The 16295-nt window shown below is 38.2% G+C and overlaps 1 protein-coding gene across 3 annotated transcripts in view; it reads left to right on the top strand.

Moving 5' to 3' along the window:
* Positions 1 to 16295, top strand: part of LOC127411911 (anaphase-promoting complex subunit 1-like) — a 97970-nt gene that overhangs the window by 79375 nt on the left and 2300 nt on the right. For 2 of the 3 annotated variants that reach the window (XM_051647805.1, XM_051647804.1), the window contains exons 39-46: positions 135 to 221; positions 5011 to 5128; positions 6843 to 6920; positions 7016 to 7083; positions 8849 to 8987; positions 9253 to 9339; positions 12186 to 12281; positions 14810 to 15014. In XM_051647805.1, coding sequence (XP_051503765.1) covers positions 135 to 221; positions 5011 to 5128; positions 6843 to 6920; positions 7016 to 7083; positions 8849 to 8987; positions 9253 to 9339; positions 12186 to 12281; positions 14810 to 15014 — 878 coding nt within the window. Of the gene's footprint in view, positions 1 to 134; positions 222 to 5010; positions 5129 to 6537; positions 6980 to 7015; positions 7084 to 8848; positions 8988 to 9252; positions 9340 to 12185; positions 12282 to 14809; positions 15015 to 16295 lie in introns of those variants that run through there. The other variant, XM_051647806.1, reaches the window with a different exon arrangement.

The raw sequence follows: 16295 nt of genomic DNA, 5'->3' as shown, positions 1-16295 counted from the left end.
TGTTTGTTGATTTGTTTACCACACTCAGTTGGTATTATGCTGTCACAGAAAAGTAAAAAACCTAAACAAGTCTGAAAATATTAACAAACGTGCCTAATGTTTTTTAAACAATGTAAGGTGACTTTTTCTAACAGGTACACACTCAGCACTTCCAACTCAGCCATTGCCGCTCTCCTGTGTGCACTTTATCCCCATTTTCCAGCTCACAGCACAGACAACAGGTAAAAAAACAAAAACACAGCAGCTGTTAAAACACTCTGTCTGTCAATGAGCAAAAAATGGTTGTAATGGAACTATATTGTCTTCTCTTCTGAGGAAAACCACTTTGTGGCTATATTTATTGCACATGTAAACTCAAAATAATGTTGTTTTGTTACAGTGGCCCTAAAAGTATTTAGACACTAAAGCCACATTTAAAAATGTCATTGTATCAGATAACGAAATATCAAACCAAGTGGCATTTTTGCGTTATTTTAATTGGTTTTAAATGATAAAACAATAGATAAAATGACTGTGACTTCAAGGTTCTTCAGACTATGGTTTAAATAATCTTTTAAGCATTGTATTATCTAACAAAGTTTGTTAATGTTAATAAAATTTATTATAAAGGGAGATTTATGGTTTATAGTGAAGAACTTGCATTACAGTTAAAACTTGCATTGGAACAAGATTTTGTTGGACATGTAGCAAGCTGATGCTTACTGTCTCTGAGATATATATATATATATATATATATATATATATATATATATATATATATATATATATATATATACAGTGCATTCAGAAAGTATTCAGACCCCTTCATTTTTTTCTCATTTTGTTATGTTGCAGCCTTATGCTAAAATACTTTAAACATTTTTTTTTTTCACATCAATCTACACTCAATACCCCATAATGACAAAGCAAAAACCAGATTTTTGATAACTTTGCAAATATATCTGTGGCAGACAAGCCTCTCGCTCATTGGGAAAGGAGGAAGCAGGAACCAGATTAACAATCAAAAAGACTTTAATTCAGCATAAAACACTGAACTGAAACATAACAAAAGTGCACACACAAAACACTGCTGCATGCGTCTCTCTCTCTCTCTGGCGTCCCCGGCTCCTCCTTTTATCTCTCTCCCGCTGAATTGAGTTGCCGAGCATGAATCCTCTCGGCCCGGCTACGCCCTCCTCCTCGTCACATACCCACACCGCCTAATTCAGGCCGGGGAAACCTCCGGTCTGACTTACATGGGTACCTGGGTAGGATGAGGGGAGGGAAGGGGAGGAGAGAGAGAAAGATAGCGGGCGAGACAGAGGGAGAGAGAGAGAAAATAAAAAATAAAATAAAAAAACTCCAGATCCCGACCGAGCCGCAATTCAGTCCTCAGCCAGCTGTCCAGCGATCCTCCGCGACACCAGGGTGATGGCACTGGATTCCGGCGGACGGCAGCGGGTCCTCCGTTCCCCTGGTGGATGGCAACAGCTCCTCCGCTTCCTGGCAGACATCAGCGCTTCCTCCGCTTCCTGGTGGACTGCTCCAGTACCATCAAACCACTCATTTCCTCGGCGTCGCAATCCTCCGCCAGCAGCGAGGGCTCTCTGACTGCGCATCTTCCTCCAGTCCTGGGTTTCGGCACCATTGTGGCAGACAAGCCTCTCGTTCATCGGGAAAGGAGGAAGCAGGAACTGGATTAACAATCAAAAAGACTTTAATTCAATATAAAACACTGACCTAAAAGTGCACACACAAAACACAAAAAGCTGCGTGCCTCTCTCTCTCTCTGGCGTCCCCGGCTCCGCCATTTATCTCTCTCCTGCTGATTGGGCAACTCAGAGCCGGGCTTGAATCCTCTCGGCCCGGCCACGCCCTCCTCCTCGTCACAGTATTAAAAAGAAAAAACTGAAATATCACATTGGCATAAGTACTCAGACCCTTTGCTGTGACACTTGAAATTTAGCTCAGGTGCATCGCATTTCTCTAAATCGTCTTTGAGATGTTTCTACACTTTGACTGGAATCCACCTGTGGCAAATCCAGTTGATTGGACATGATTTGGAAAGGCACACACCTGTCTATATAAGGTCTCACAGCTGAAAACGCATATCAGAGGAAAAACCAAGCCATGAGGTCAAAGGAATTGCCTGCAGAGCTCAGAGACAGGATTGTGTTGAGGCACAGATCTGGGGAAGGCTACAAAATATTTCGGCTGCATTGAAGGTTCCCAAGAGCACAGTGGCCTCCATTATTCTTAAATGAAAGAAATTTGGAATAACCAGGACTCTTCCTAGAGCTGGCCGCCTGGCCAAACTGAGCAATCGGGGGAGAAGGTCCTTGGTAAGAGAGGTGACCAAGAACCCGATGGTCACTCTGGTTGAGCTCCAGAGATCATGTGTGGAGATGGGAGAAACTTGCAGAAGGAGAGCCATCACTGCAACACTCCACCAATCTGGGCTTTATGGCAGAGTGGCCAAATGGAAGACTCTCTTCAGGTCAAGAAAGAAAAAAAGCACAAAGGACTCTCAGACTGTGAGAAACAAGATTCTCTGGTCTGATGAAACAAAGATTGAACTGTTTGGCCTCAATTCCAAGCATCATGTCTGGAGGAAACTAGGCACCGCTCAGCACCTGCGCAATACCATCCCAACACTGAAGCATGGTGGTGGCAGCATCATGCTGTGGGGATGTTTTTCAGTGGCAGGGACTGGGGGACTGGTCAGGGTTGAAGGAAAAATACAGAGATATCCTTAATAAAAACCTGGTCTAGAGCGCTCAGGACCTCAGACTGGGCCGAAGGTTCACCTTCCAACAGTACAATGACCCTAAGCACACAGCCAAGACAATGCAAGAGTGGTTTAGGGACAACTCTGTGAATGTCCTTGAGTGGCCCAGCCAGAGCCCGGACTTGAACCCAATCAAACATCTCTGGAGAGACCTGAAAATGGCTGTCCACCGACAGTCCCCATCCAGTCTGACAGAGCTTGAGAGGATCTGCAGAGAAGAATGGCAGAAAATCCCTAAATCCAGGTGTGCAAAGCTTGTCGCATCGTACCCAAAAAGAGTTGAGGTTGTAATTGCTGCCAAGGTGCTTCAGCTAATTACTGAGTTAAGGGTCTGAATATTTATACTGAATACTCTTTTTAATACATTTTTAAAGTTATCAAAAATCTGGTTTTTGCTTTGTCATTATGGGGTATGGAGTATAGATTGATGTAAAAAAAAAAAATAAAGCATTTTATCTTAAGGCTGAAAACTACCTGCAGACTAGGGCTGAGCGGTATAACAATTCAGTTTTTCAGCTTTTAAATGTACTCAACTAAAAAGTAACTCCAACATGATTCAAATTAAAACCAATTAAAATCTAATAGAAATAATAGTATAAAATATGAAAACGCGAAATACTACTTAGCCAATGCAGGTATAAATTTTTATCTAAATCAGTTATATCTAGAAAGTTATCTAGAAATCAATATCAAGTTTGTCTAGACAGTACTCATTGTATATCTAACAATTTGTATGCATAATCATAAACCGCTGCCGATAGATTCCAGGGCACACGGCACCCTCTGCATAATTACAATCATTACAATTCAACTTGCGAAGTTTGTCAAAATGATTGCTTGCCAAATGTTGGCTATAGATGCAGTAAACTTGAAACAAGTCACAGATCAAAGCAATAATTAGCAATCTATCTGAATAATCATGGTAAAAAGAGCAGTGGATGTTTGATTGTCTCATTTATAGCCTATCGATGTGGTTTGATATAAAGCGGCCATAACTGTCACGTAAATAACGTTTATTATGGGGAATTAAAAAAAAAGAAACGAGACCGTTCATCGACATGCACAGAATGCCAAGCCCAGTTATGGCCTTAAGCCGGTGTATACATGCATGATGGACTAAGTTGAGCTACAGTCACACAGTATAGTCATACTTGACATATTACCTGTGTCTTTTATATCAGTCTCCATGTTGTTAACCTGTTACATTCATTTGGAGTTTGCACACATGCATCTGATCAGATTGGAGCGGCATCAAGCCAAGCGCATTTTTTTCTCTTCCTTTATTCAGCCTTTGTGGGATTAACAACGTATGTAATTATAGTGTTTGCTAATATTTTTATGCAAAACCTCAATTTAAAAAAAGAAAAATAGTTGTCAAAATGTAAATTCGAATTAATCAAAAAAATTGCCCAGCCCTACTGCAAACATGCAATATGCATCTTTACTAAAGTTTTTGGTCTACATTCAGTAGTAAATATGTGACTTATTCAGTATTCTAATGTTCTTTTTTTGTTAAAGCACAATTTTCTGTAAAGCTGCTTTGAAATCATGTGTGTTGTGAGAAGCGCTATACAAATAAAAATGACTTGACATGATAAAGAATGACGCTGGTCCGTTGAATATTATAATTTGTCAAATCCTGAGTTTGTCCTGATTTACAAATCGTGATAGAAATCTAAAGAAGCCGAAATCTTCAATAATCTTTAGGGAACGGGGTGTTTCAACCCCACACACTGCACTTTTGGGCCACTTAAGCTCAATCTGAACAAGGCAAAAGAACCCGAAAGTGCCACTGCCGAGCATTTGTTTGTAAACGGAAACTTCATCTTAAGATACCCAGTTCAAAATGAAGAGTAAAAGTATTAACACTGTGGCTGTCTAATGTTAGTGGAACATTTTAATGTGTTGAACTCCACCTGTGGTGACTCTGCACGGACACCTGTGTGAAATTGAGGAGAACTTGCCTCCACTAAAAATCACTGCCACACCACAAGTCATTGCAGAAAGTAATGTTATTATTTTTGGGGCCTCTGTATATGCTGTGCACTGACTCTTACTAGTTAAAACAGAGATGACAGTAAACCAAATTTGACTTGACAAAGATAGAAAAGCGCAATCCCAAAGTTCCTAACTATGACCAGCTATGTCAGACTGGTGGATAGGTTTGGGTTTATTGTTGAAAGGATGATGGATTAATTGTTGTTTTTTAACATGTAAAAATATGTTTGTGTTCCTCTCTGCAGATATCACCTCCAGGCATTGCGTCACCTGGCTGTTCTTGCAGCAGAACCTCGTCTGCTTGTGCCTGTGGACGTGGACACACTTAAACCGTGCTACGCTTTGCTAGATGTCACCTACAAGGTACAGTAAATGTCACACGTGCTGCATGTTTTGACGAAATCTTTAAAACGTGCACTTTTAAAATAGGAGTTGCAGGTGGAAAGAGTTAGTATAATTAAAATTTTTATACTCACCCTCATGTCATTCCAAACTTTTATGACTTTCATCTGTGAAGCACAAAAGGAAAATGTTCACGCTGTTTTTCCATACAGTTGAAGTATACAGTGAGCAAGGCATGACAAGATCCAAAAAGGACAAATAAGTATAATAAAAGATGTTCATACGACTAATGCTTTGTGTGAGGAACAGACATAAATTTAAGCCGTTATTCACTGAAAATCTTCCCCTCCGCTGCAGCTCTAAAATCTCATTTGTTTTTCCGTAATTCAAATCTCTATAGCACCCCCTTTAAAATGGATGTGTAAGACGGCCTCTGTAGCACCCCCATTTTCACCTACAGTCACCAAAATTGGTACATATATAGTTCTCATCAAGCTGGACAACTTTCATAATTATAGTTATTAGGTCTGCCTAGCAGGAAGTCGGCCATTTTGGATTGTTTGAATATTGCAGTCTCTGAACTTTTAAATACTCCTCCTAGGTGATTCATGAGACTGTCACCACATTTAAACAACATTATGCGAAGACTTTGAAGATGCTAAACTGCGAACAGATTTTGATATATCGAACGGTGTTGCCATGGCGAGGCATTAAATTAATGGCGAAAAATGGGAAACAGGAAGTGTCTCAAATCTTCAGTGTGCAATGTGTGATTTAGATCAAAATTTAGATGTATGTTCAGTCTTGGGGGCTAATCACATGGATGTGACTATTTTGGGTCAAGGTCATAGTGCCACCACCTGCTAGCAGGAAGTGTGGCTCTTACAACAGACTTTAAAATAGTCCTCTTATATTTACCCAAATTGCTTCAAAATTGTTTAGAATAATGTCAAATGCCAAATGCATGTTCACCTTGCATTGTTTTCCGAAAGCCACCGGGTGGAAATGGACTCATGGTGCTTGCGCCCGTCATCGCTGCTTGCTGCTATATTTGCAGTCTGTTCCTCACATAAAACTTTCATATGGCTTCAGGAAACTTGGAATCTTGCGCACAAGTTGTATGGGATACTTTTGTGGTGCTTTTAAGATGATTGCTTTTAGTTTTTGTGCTCGGCAGCATCTGTCCCTATTCGTTTTCACTTTATGAAAAAGAGCAGAGTGAACATTCTTCAGAATATCTCCTTTTGTGTTCCACTGAAGAAAGAAAGTACAGGTTTGGAACAACAAGAGGGTGAGTAAATGATGACAAAATTGTCATTTTTGGAAGAACCTTTTCTGTAAGAAAAAGATTTAATAGCTTTTAAAGTCTTTATGACACACAGTGATGGAATGACTGTAATTATCACGTTCCTCCACGCTGCAATTTCTAGCCGCCCTGTTGTGTGTGAGGACATTAGGCCACATCAAAGAGATTCTTGGGTGATAAACACACAGTGAAGGGCTGTTGAAGGATGATCATGGCATCTGAACGCTTCTCTCCTGGAGCTTGGAGAGGATTAATCATTTCAATTAAATGACGACGGTCAAAGGAAGGAGACCAGCTGTTCACCTCAATTACAAATACGCCTCTATTCAAGCAGGCATACAATCACGCGTAGTAGATGTATACATTGTGATGCATGGCTGTTAGGTTTGTAATCTGTTTGTGCATGTGCGTGGTGTTTATGTTTAATAGGAGACGCAGTGGTATGAGGAGACGACCGTGGAGTTGATGGCTCCCACCATGCTGCCTGAACTTCACCTCCTTAAACAGGCAATAAATAAAAGCACTCCCAAATATAGCTCATACAAGCTCTAATAAAGAAATCTTAATTTGCCTATGAACACGTTCTGTCTCTTTGTGTGCAGATTAAGGTGAAAGGGCCAAGATATTGGGAGCTAAACATCGACATCAGCAAAGGAACTCAATATCTGCGGTAAGTTTGTGTGTAGATTAATGGAGTAGTTCACCCAAAACGTTTAAAATAAATTTAGTACCAAATGAGATGTTTTTAAGAATATTCATGCTGCTCTCTTCCATACAAGCGAAGTAGATGGGGACTTGGTCTGTCAAACTCCAAAAAGGGGAAAAAACCCACCTTAAAATCACTATAAAAGTAGTCCATATGACTTTTGAGCTATATTTGAAGCCTTCTGAAATGGCACTTCAGATTGAGTGCAGTGAGATAAAGTATAATAGTCTTTCTTTTGAGTTGTCCTTGCGGGCTGCACGCAAAAACACACTCTTTTGTACCGGTTACTTTAATGAATTGTTCAAAATACTCACAAACTCGTGAGGTTTGAATCATTCCTGATGAAATCTTTACTGAACGACTCACTGAATCAGTCAGAGCAGTTACTGATTCAGCATTTGACCCACTTGTTTAACTGAAGTTTTCAAAACATTCAGGAATGAATAAAGAGCTGTTATGTATACCTAAGATATGCAAAACTTAAATCAGTATCATTACTGACAGGTTGTCCATATCAAACCATTTGCAACCGTAATGATGTTTTTTCGTAATCAATATTTTTAATTTACAAATTATATTTTAATTAAATATTATATTTACTAAAATATAATTTATTTGTTTTTAGGCTAATATATATGAATTTAAAAACGATCAATATATATTGATATTAATGTATTTAAAGCAAGAAGTAAAAATCTAGATAAATCATGTAGTTAAATAATCAAGGCATGTTTTTTCACTAAATGAACAAGGATTTGAGTGAATTATTTTTAACAAACATATTTTTTTACTTCAGAAAATTAATACATGAAAAATGATGCGTGCTTTTTATGAAACTTTTTAGGGATGATGCAATGAATATTTGAATCAGTGTTTTGAATCGATAAATTGAAACACTTTTTAACTGAATCACTGAAATGAAGCCTTATTCTCAAGATTACTTGTATACTGGAAGTGCTGTATGTTTCGCACCGTAGATTCAAAAGAACCAGCTCATTAGAATGGTTCTTTCAGGATCGAACTATACCAGAAGCACCATATGTTTTTCGCTGTTGATTCAAAAGAACCAGCTCCTTTGAATAATTATTTCGGGACTCGAACTGTACCGGAAGCGCATATGTTTTGCGCTGTAAAAAGAGCTGGCTCGAGACTCGTTCGTCTGGGAATTAAATACACTGCTAGAACTGTGTGTTTTTATGCTGTAGAGTCAGTAGAGGGCAGCGCTGCTGCAGAGATGCACTTCTGGAAACACTGTCAGAGTATTTGGGGATGGTGTTCCAGCCACATCGGAGGAAAATTGCACGCTGGAGAACCGTTAACGGATCCGAAAGTCACGTAGATAATTTTTTAAAGAATGGAACTGGTTCTGAACAAGAACCGGTTCTTGGTTCCCAACCCTACAAATGAGATTTGAGAACGATCTTCAGTGAATAATTTGAATTTTATATTTAATTTTGTAAAATTGAATGACTCTAGAAGTCTTGGAATATAAAGCATGAGTCATATGCACTACTTTTAAGGTGTTTTTTTTTTGGGGGGGGGGGGTCTTTTTGGAGCTTGACAGCCTCTGGTCACTGTATGCTTTTATTGTATGGAAAAGAGCAGCTTGAAGGTTCTTCAAAATTTCTTCTTTTGTGTTCCAAAGAAAGAAAAAGCCACACGGAACAGTTCCTTCAGTGTTATGTGTATGATTAAGAACAAAGTGTGCTGAGTAAGTTCTCTGTTTTAGATCCATTCTCTCCAGAGATGGCGTTCTGTACGTTAAGTTGCGAGCTGGTCAGCTACCCTACAAGGATGACCCTCATGGCTGGAAGAGTCTGCTGGCCCCCAACCCCAACAACAGAAACCCTGAACTCCGCACTTTCAAGGTCGGACTGTGTGCACGATTAATATGACAAAAAAAGCCACAGTGCACAAACAGGTTTGACCAAGGCCTGTCAATGTTTACTGTAGATCATTTTCCACAGTTTGTTTGTAAAGCAGGAGTACAAGTCAAGCATTTCATTATTTGTGTTCCAAGCTGGATTAATTCAGCATAGTGTGTTTCTCTATGAGAGGAGTAAAGAATTTTGTTTTCATGTCAGTGAGCTATTTTTCCCTTCCCACCCACTCTCTCGCTTGTCTCCCCCGCAGCCTGAGGCCATCTCAACCTTCACCTCTGACGCTGCTTTGGTCTCCTTCGCCAAATACTTCTGCAGAGCCTCGGAAAACATGAAGCATGTGAGACAATAAACATGTTGTTTTAAGGCAAAGCCCTGTTTCACTTGTTCAGTCGAAAGTGTTCATATGTGAATGTTCCAAAGGCACTGCCTACAGAGGTTTAGTCCTGTTCATGTTCCTTTTGCGGTCGTAAGGAGTTAATAGCTGTCAGAGCCAAAACTTGCCTATTCTGAGACGACTTTATCTTTTAATAACTGCTTAGGAGACTAGAAGGCCCTCAGCCTACAGGATGCAATTGTGCAGTGATAAATGTTTTCTCAGTGGACTTGTTAAACTTCAAGGGCCGGATTCACAAAAATGTTCTAAGACATTTCTTAGGATAAATTATAAGAAGTTCGTAAGAACGTTCCTTAGTGCAATTCTTGAAAGATTCTTAAGAAGTTCTCAAATATTTTCTTAAGAATAAAAAGACAGGCTTTGACATTGTCTGATCAGCCTGCTCAAGGGCTTGCCTTGTCTAATATCCTACAACAAATTCAGTACTTCAACACTGGTAAATCATAACGATAAATGTACCTTTTTTTTTTTAAAGTAGCATGCACTTCGCAAACATTTTTTTGAATGTAAAGTGTGTGAGATGTTTTACTTTTTAACGACTCTACCCGTCATAGGAGAATCTACTTGCTGCTAACCATTTGATAACTTTTAATTTGACATGGAGGAAAAGAAAAGAAACAAAAACTTCAATAGACAAGAGCTGGATGTTCTTGTTGAGGAAAGTTCTCCTTTGGAAGCTTGATAAGATCACGTCGGAAAGAGGCGGGTAAATGGGAAAGGGTGGTGGAGGCTGTCTCCGCTGTGCCCAACTCTGATAGGGATGTGGATTGGGGCTGGAAAAAAAAGTCTCAGCTTTCTAATGTTATAATTATGAACTCTAAGGATCGTGTTGAGAGAGCGCAATATGCAGCACATCCGTTTGAATTAGCATGATTGGTCACCACATTAAGAAGCGTCAAAACAACATTTATTGTTTGAATTGTTTTGGTCTAAAATAACATTTCTATGTAAACAGCCCATTGCGACTTCAGACTCAACATGAAAAACCCAGTGAATTCATTTATCATCTTACCTTTTAGAATTTAACTGTGAGGTTATCATAACTTTGATGTTATTTGATTATTTTTAAGAAAAAGCATTTCGAGAATTTGAATTTCGGGAATATAAAATATTCTTACATTTTTAAGTTCGAAATTAAGAAGAAAATGATAGTTAAGAAGAAATTTCTTAAGAACATTTTGTGAATCCAGCCCCAGTTTTTGTTTATTGATGCATTAACCTCCTGGGACCTGAGTGTGACTGCTGTGTGCATTTTCCATTTCCCTTTTTGATTTGTCACTAGTAGCACCTAATTACCATGCAAATAAATAAATAAATACAATTCTATAGGAAATAGGTTTCCTAAAAATGTATGTCAACATATGTGGACAGCAGGACTAAGTTGTGAAATTTCAAACAATGCCAAGCTATAGAAAGTTTTTTGATCAAATAGTTTGTTTCCAGGAGTGTTGGTTATTCATGTTTTTGAGACATACAGATATTACATCAGAAATTAGCATAATTAATTCTGATTCAAAGTAATGGCCAGTATTATCCAATCATTGACAATCATGTTAAAATAAAATGATACATTATAAATTCTGAATCTATGTACTGATTATCATTGTCCCATGTCTGCCAAACATGTTGAGTGATCCAAACATCATCTGCAGCCTGAAACTGAACTTTAGCTGCATAGAGAGATATAGGATGCTCCCTTGCGCCCTTGGTTCCTATTTAGTGAATGACTTAACCGCCAGTGTGCTGTCTGTCTGCACTGGTCTCAGAACTGTACCTTATTTTAATCCTAACTCCATATAAAGCTTCTGAAGGCAACATTTTTCAGCTTTTAGATGAACCCATTTATTCTCAATGTGAAAATGCACAGTAAATTTAGGATTTCTAAGCAAAAAGTGTGCGTTAGTCCACATTAGTGTACATTGTGTTTAGGAGCGTGGTGTTTCGCGATAAATCACTCAGATTTATATAGTTTTGTTGCCGTTACTCCCAAAGACAAACTCTGCTGTGATCGGCACCATGTTGTTTTGTCACATGACCCTTTACTGACAGCACAGAGACTCCTGAACTGAGATCAGTCAGTTTAAATTAAATTATGCGTTGCATATAGCGAAGCCAAAATGCAACGTCCAAGCATGAGTACGCGGGGTCACACGAGGTTAATAGTGAAGTGTGTTATTTTTTAAATGTTAAACACTCTCTCTTTCCCCAGCTTAATATTCAGACATTTGTAGGTTGATTTTTCCCCAAAACTTTCTAAAAAACTGCGATTCAATTTGGTGACGTTTGTGACCGAAAATTCACACTTAATCTCTAAGGAATCTTACGCAGTCGTGGTAGGGTTGGAGCAAATGTCTTCGCATGAGCTTGCATTTCCGATATCGTCCGGTTTTGGATGCGTTTGAATGGAAGTGAATGGAGCGCAAAGTGTAGTGTTTCAACTTAATGTCTGTGGAACTGTAGCATGCCGTTGATTAACAATAATTTTGACTCGTCCCTCAGATTGTAAACACAAACAGTAACTGTGTTTACAGTATACATGGATGAATCTCATGAAGAAAAGGCCTGTTTATATTTGACCACAAATTCTAAAATATTACACATACCTGTATTAGCATTATTTAAACTCATGTCAATACTAGCTAGTTCTTTTAAACCTTTTGTCCCACTTGCATGCTAAGCTTCCATTATTAGTGTAAATACAGTAAACACATTTTGTTTGCTTTTACAGACTGAGGTACGAGTTGCTGTAGTTTTCACACAATGTTTTATCTTCCCGTCTTGTTCTACAGAAGCAAGGGACAGTGGCTTTACTGTCAGCAGTTCTGTATGAATGTGTGACACAGGAAAACCCAGAGATGCTGCCAACACACATGTCTATTGACCAGGTCAGTTACAATAAATCATGTCTCACTTTGCGGAACCTCTGCTGATGTGACACTATGGCATAGCATTTTTGGCGGTGGATTAGTATGTCTGAATCCTCAGTGTTCATAAAAGTGTTGGCAAGAAATACCCTGATGATCTGCTACATCTGCTGAGATTTTGAAGTGCACATCCACTGGACATTTTACTCATGCCACTGGACAGTGTGGGGCGGATTACTTGTGAATTGTAGTCAGATACTGATTACAAATTACATGAAAAAAAAAAATGCAATCAGTAATAGATTACATTTTTGGGGTAATCTAATCCGATTACTTTTGGATTACTTTCATCCTAATTCTATTCTATTTTATATACTAAAAGAGCAGAATATTAAAAAAAAAAAAAAGCGGAGTTCCACTGAGACACAAGGAACAATTATGTCAAGTTATGTCAAGTTTCATGCAGTGGACTCCACTGCAACAGCAGAGTGAAGGGCTTTGTTCCATATTGCTGCACATTTTGCAGTTGAACTGTTTTGTGTAACCTTCGGGCAGGACACTTAGGGATGGCATCCACTAAATCCTTTGAAGCAATTAAGTTCAATGTGTAAGCTGCACACCACTGGTGAGGTGGTAAGAAATATATATATATTTTTAAACACATCTGTTTCATTTTAAGTACATAAAACAATAGAAACATTACATGAACAAACAGTAATGACATTGCTAGGTCAAAGCTAACAGCTCAAAACTCTGTCACACTTACTTTTAACACTTAGTCCATGACCTGTTCCTTAGCTGAGGTGCATATCTTACTGTTATAACGTAAAAGAAGCACATGCTCAAAATGTTCATCTGTGAGACTACTGTGCTTCGGGGTGAGAATATGACAGTACTCTGACAGTATGCTATTTTCAGCATTAGACTATTCCAAACACTATTTAGCCGCCCCACTGTCTTCTGTTTACATAGGCAGCTACCTGCTGAGCAGAGCTGTACTAGTGAACTAAATGAATAAGCACAAATTAAAATTTATTAGCACACTGAAGAGTATGGTCGAAATTATTTTATTTTTTAAATAATTTATTACTATTTTTATTAATTACTACTAGTTTACTACAGCTATTTAGTTAAATATAAATATACAGTATATATATATATATGTGTGTGTGTGTGTGTGTGTGTGTGTGTGTGTGTGTGTGTGTATAGAGAGAGAGAGAGAGTATACACATACATATAATTATTTTATAAATATATTATAAAAATAATTTAGTAATAAAAATGTATCATTTACAAAAAGTTATTGAAATGAATAAATATATATAAACATTTAGTTTGAAACAAGATAATTTTTTATTTTTACAATCACAATAATTTCCTACATTTTCTTAATGTAAATAAAAAACAACAATACTTATATTTTTTTATAATTTTTTATTAGCATCTCAATTAAAAAGGTTTAAGAGTAGACCGCTGAAAAAAACCATATCCATTGACTACTAATTTGAATAGCCTATTAGAGGAACGCAAAAGCATCAAGTCAAGCACAGAGTCAAAAGCGTCAATGTTTAAATTGTCGTCTGGAAATCAAGCAATTAAATGCTCACAGACTTTGATGGCAGAATAATATCTCACGTTTTTTAATTGATTGTATCCGTTTCTGCCCGTCTCTTTTTGCGCACAGGCTCTTGACCAGCACACAGCGTGAAAGTAACATTATCACAACCTTGACAACGTGTCCACTGCAACCTGCTAAAGTTCAAGAGCTTGAGATTTGGCAATAGCAAAGCAGACACCACATGTACATGTTCTTAGTTGCAGCACTCTTCGTAGCAGAAAATAGTACTCGAGTTAAAATTTGTTGTTGCCTATTAGAATTTTCAAAACTGTTGTACTGTACAGCACTGGTGCCAAGGCAGCATTATGAAACTAAACCTCTTAACCCTCCTATTCTGATCAAGAAGGGCCTTAATCGCTATGCATTTGGATATATATTTATTAAGACATTATCAAACTGCGTGTTGCGTTCTGCCTTCTGGCGTTGATAGTCTCACTTATTTATTTCTGTGTGTGTGTTCTGCATTGTGGCTGATTTATACATTTTATTTGACAAAATAAAATAAAAATTGCTCTGTGTTATAGTGTCACCAGTTCGTGTGTATATGTTTTGCACTCTGCATGTTGTATAGTTTCACCACTTCATTTCTGTGTGCACTGGTTTATAGATTGTATTAGATAAATTATAAAAAAATTCTGTGCTTTCCCATTTATTTCCTTTGGTCAGTCAATTTTGACCACAAACAAAAAAGTTTTTTTTTTTTTTTTTTTTTATGACCGCAGACTTATTGTGTGTGTGTTCAGATGGCAAGTAGAGGAAAAGTCACCAAGTCTTGTACTACTCTTGTAACCATTTTTATTACATTGGACAAATTGATTTTGGTCAAAAATTTCCAAAAAGTGTAGGAAAGTTAAGTTAAATAAACTTTAATTAGAGACTTTCAACACTTCTGGATACCTACACATTTGTGTGTGTGTGTGTGTGTGTGTAGGCCGTGCGGACTCTGAAGCGAGGTGATCTATGCGAGACGTTCAGTCTGTGGCAGATGAAGCTGGTGTTAGAGCTGTGTGAGAGCAAAGTTCTGCAGCTGAGACTGAGAGACGCTCATCGACAGGGCCATGGTCTGCTGCTCAGCTCCGAGTTTCTACCCGTCATGAAGAGCTCAGCGGACCGAGCCCTTGATCACTGGCTCTGTGGTGAGAAACAACACATACCCCTCATACCCTATGCTAGTATCTAGTATCATTAACCCAATAATTTCTGTTTCGGAGCTGCTGTATAACCCCTCAAGTCAGTGTTTATAACTCGCTTGTGTTTAGTGTTTTGGTCAACACCTTGAGCATGTGTGAAAGACTGTAGTCATGTCTGTGCTCTGCAGAGCCGGTAACTTGAAGGCTAATGGAGTGAATCTCACAAGGCCGGTCTAGAACATGTCCAGGTCATATTTCATCCCAAAATCATAAGAAGAAAATAAGAAATTCTAGTCTATCTAGCCTAGTCCATTATGATGTTTGGCATTGTGACAATTTCATGACAATTAAGAATATTACTGAAATGGCTCATACTGTAATGCATAAAATCTAGACCTCATTACCGTTATGCAAAACAAAAATACTAGGGCTTTTGATATAATGCGTTAATTCAGTGTGTTTGATTATATAAAAACTAACCCTTTAAAAAAAATGTCCCCGGAACATAAGGAATTTTCCTATCATCGGAGCACTTCAAGCTAGAAGTACCACCTTTTTTCAGAAGGGGCAGTAAGCGAAACTTCAGCAGTACAGACAACAAACTAAACTCTGGCTTACTTGACACTAGCGTCAGCACAAGATGAGGATGCATTCTTGCATTCAACAAGAAGAGAAATTCGTGTTTTTCTAAGTTTCAAACTATGTTTAACTTAACACAATGACCTAAATTCGCTGTGTTTTTGACGTGATGCAACCAAAGTGAGATGCTCCAAACGTGTCCATCCGATGTGTCCTTAGATAATCCAGTTTGGACAGATTGATGAATTTAATTGCAAAATGGATTGCTGTGGACTATAGACCAATGTTCAATAATATGTAAATAAAAAATATATTACCTTCTAAAGCTACTTTTTGTATTGTCTTATCAATGCTTTGCTCATCTATCCCAATAATGTAATGCTTTTTAATTATCTGACTTTTCTGTAATTATTATTCTATTTATAATATACACTCACTGTGCACTTTATAAGGAACTATGGTCCTAATAAAGTGCCCGACATGGTCTTCTGCTGTTGTAGCCCATCCGCCTCAAGGTTCGACATGTTGTACATTCTGAGATGCTATTCTGCTCACTACAATTGTACAGAGTGGTTACCTGAGTTACCGTAGCCTTTCTGTCAGCTCAAACCAGTCTGGTCATTCTCCATTGACCTCTCTCATCAACAAGGTGTTTCTGTCCACAGAACTGCCGCTCACTGGATGTTTTTTGTTTTTGGCACCATTCGG

The sequence above is a fragment of the Myxocyprinus asiaticus genome, chromosome 21 (assembly GCF_019703515.2).
Source record: "Myxocyprinus asiaticus isolate MX2 ecotype Aquarium Trade chromosome 21, UBuf_Myxa_2, whole genome shotgun sequence".
NCBI lineage: Eukaryota > Metazoa > Chordata > Actinopteri > Cypriniformes > Catostomidae > Myxocyprinus > Myxocyprinus asiaticus.
The sequence above is the reverse complement of the archived record's forward strand: the minus strand, read 5'-3'. Positions and strand labels throughout refer to the sequence as shown.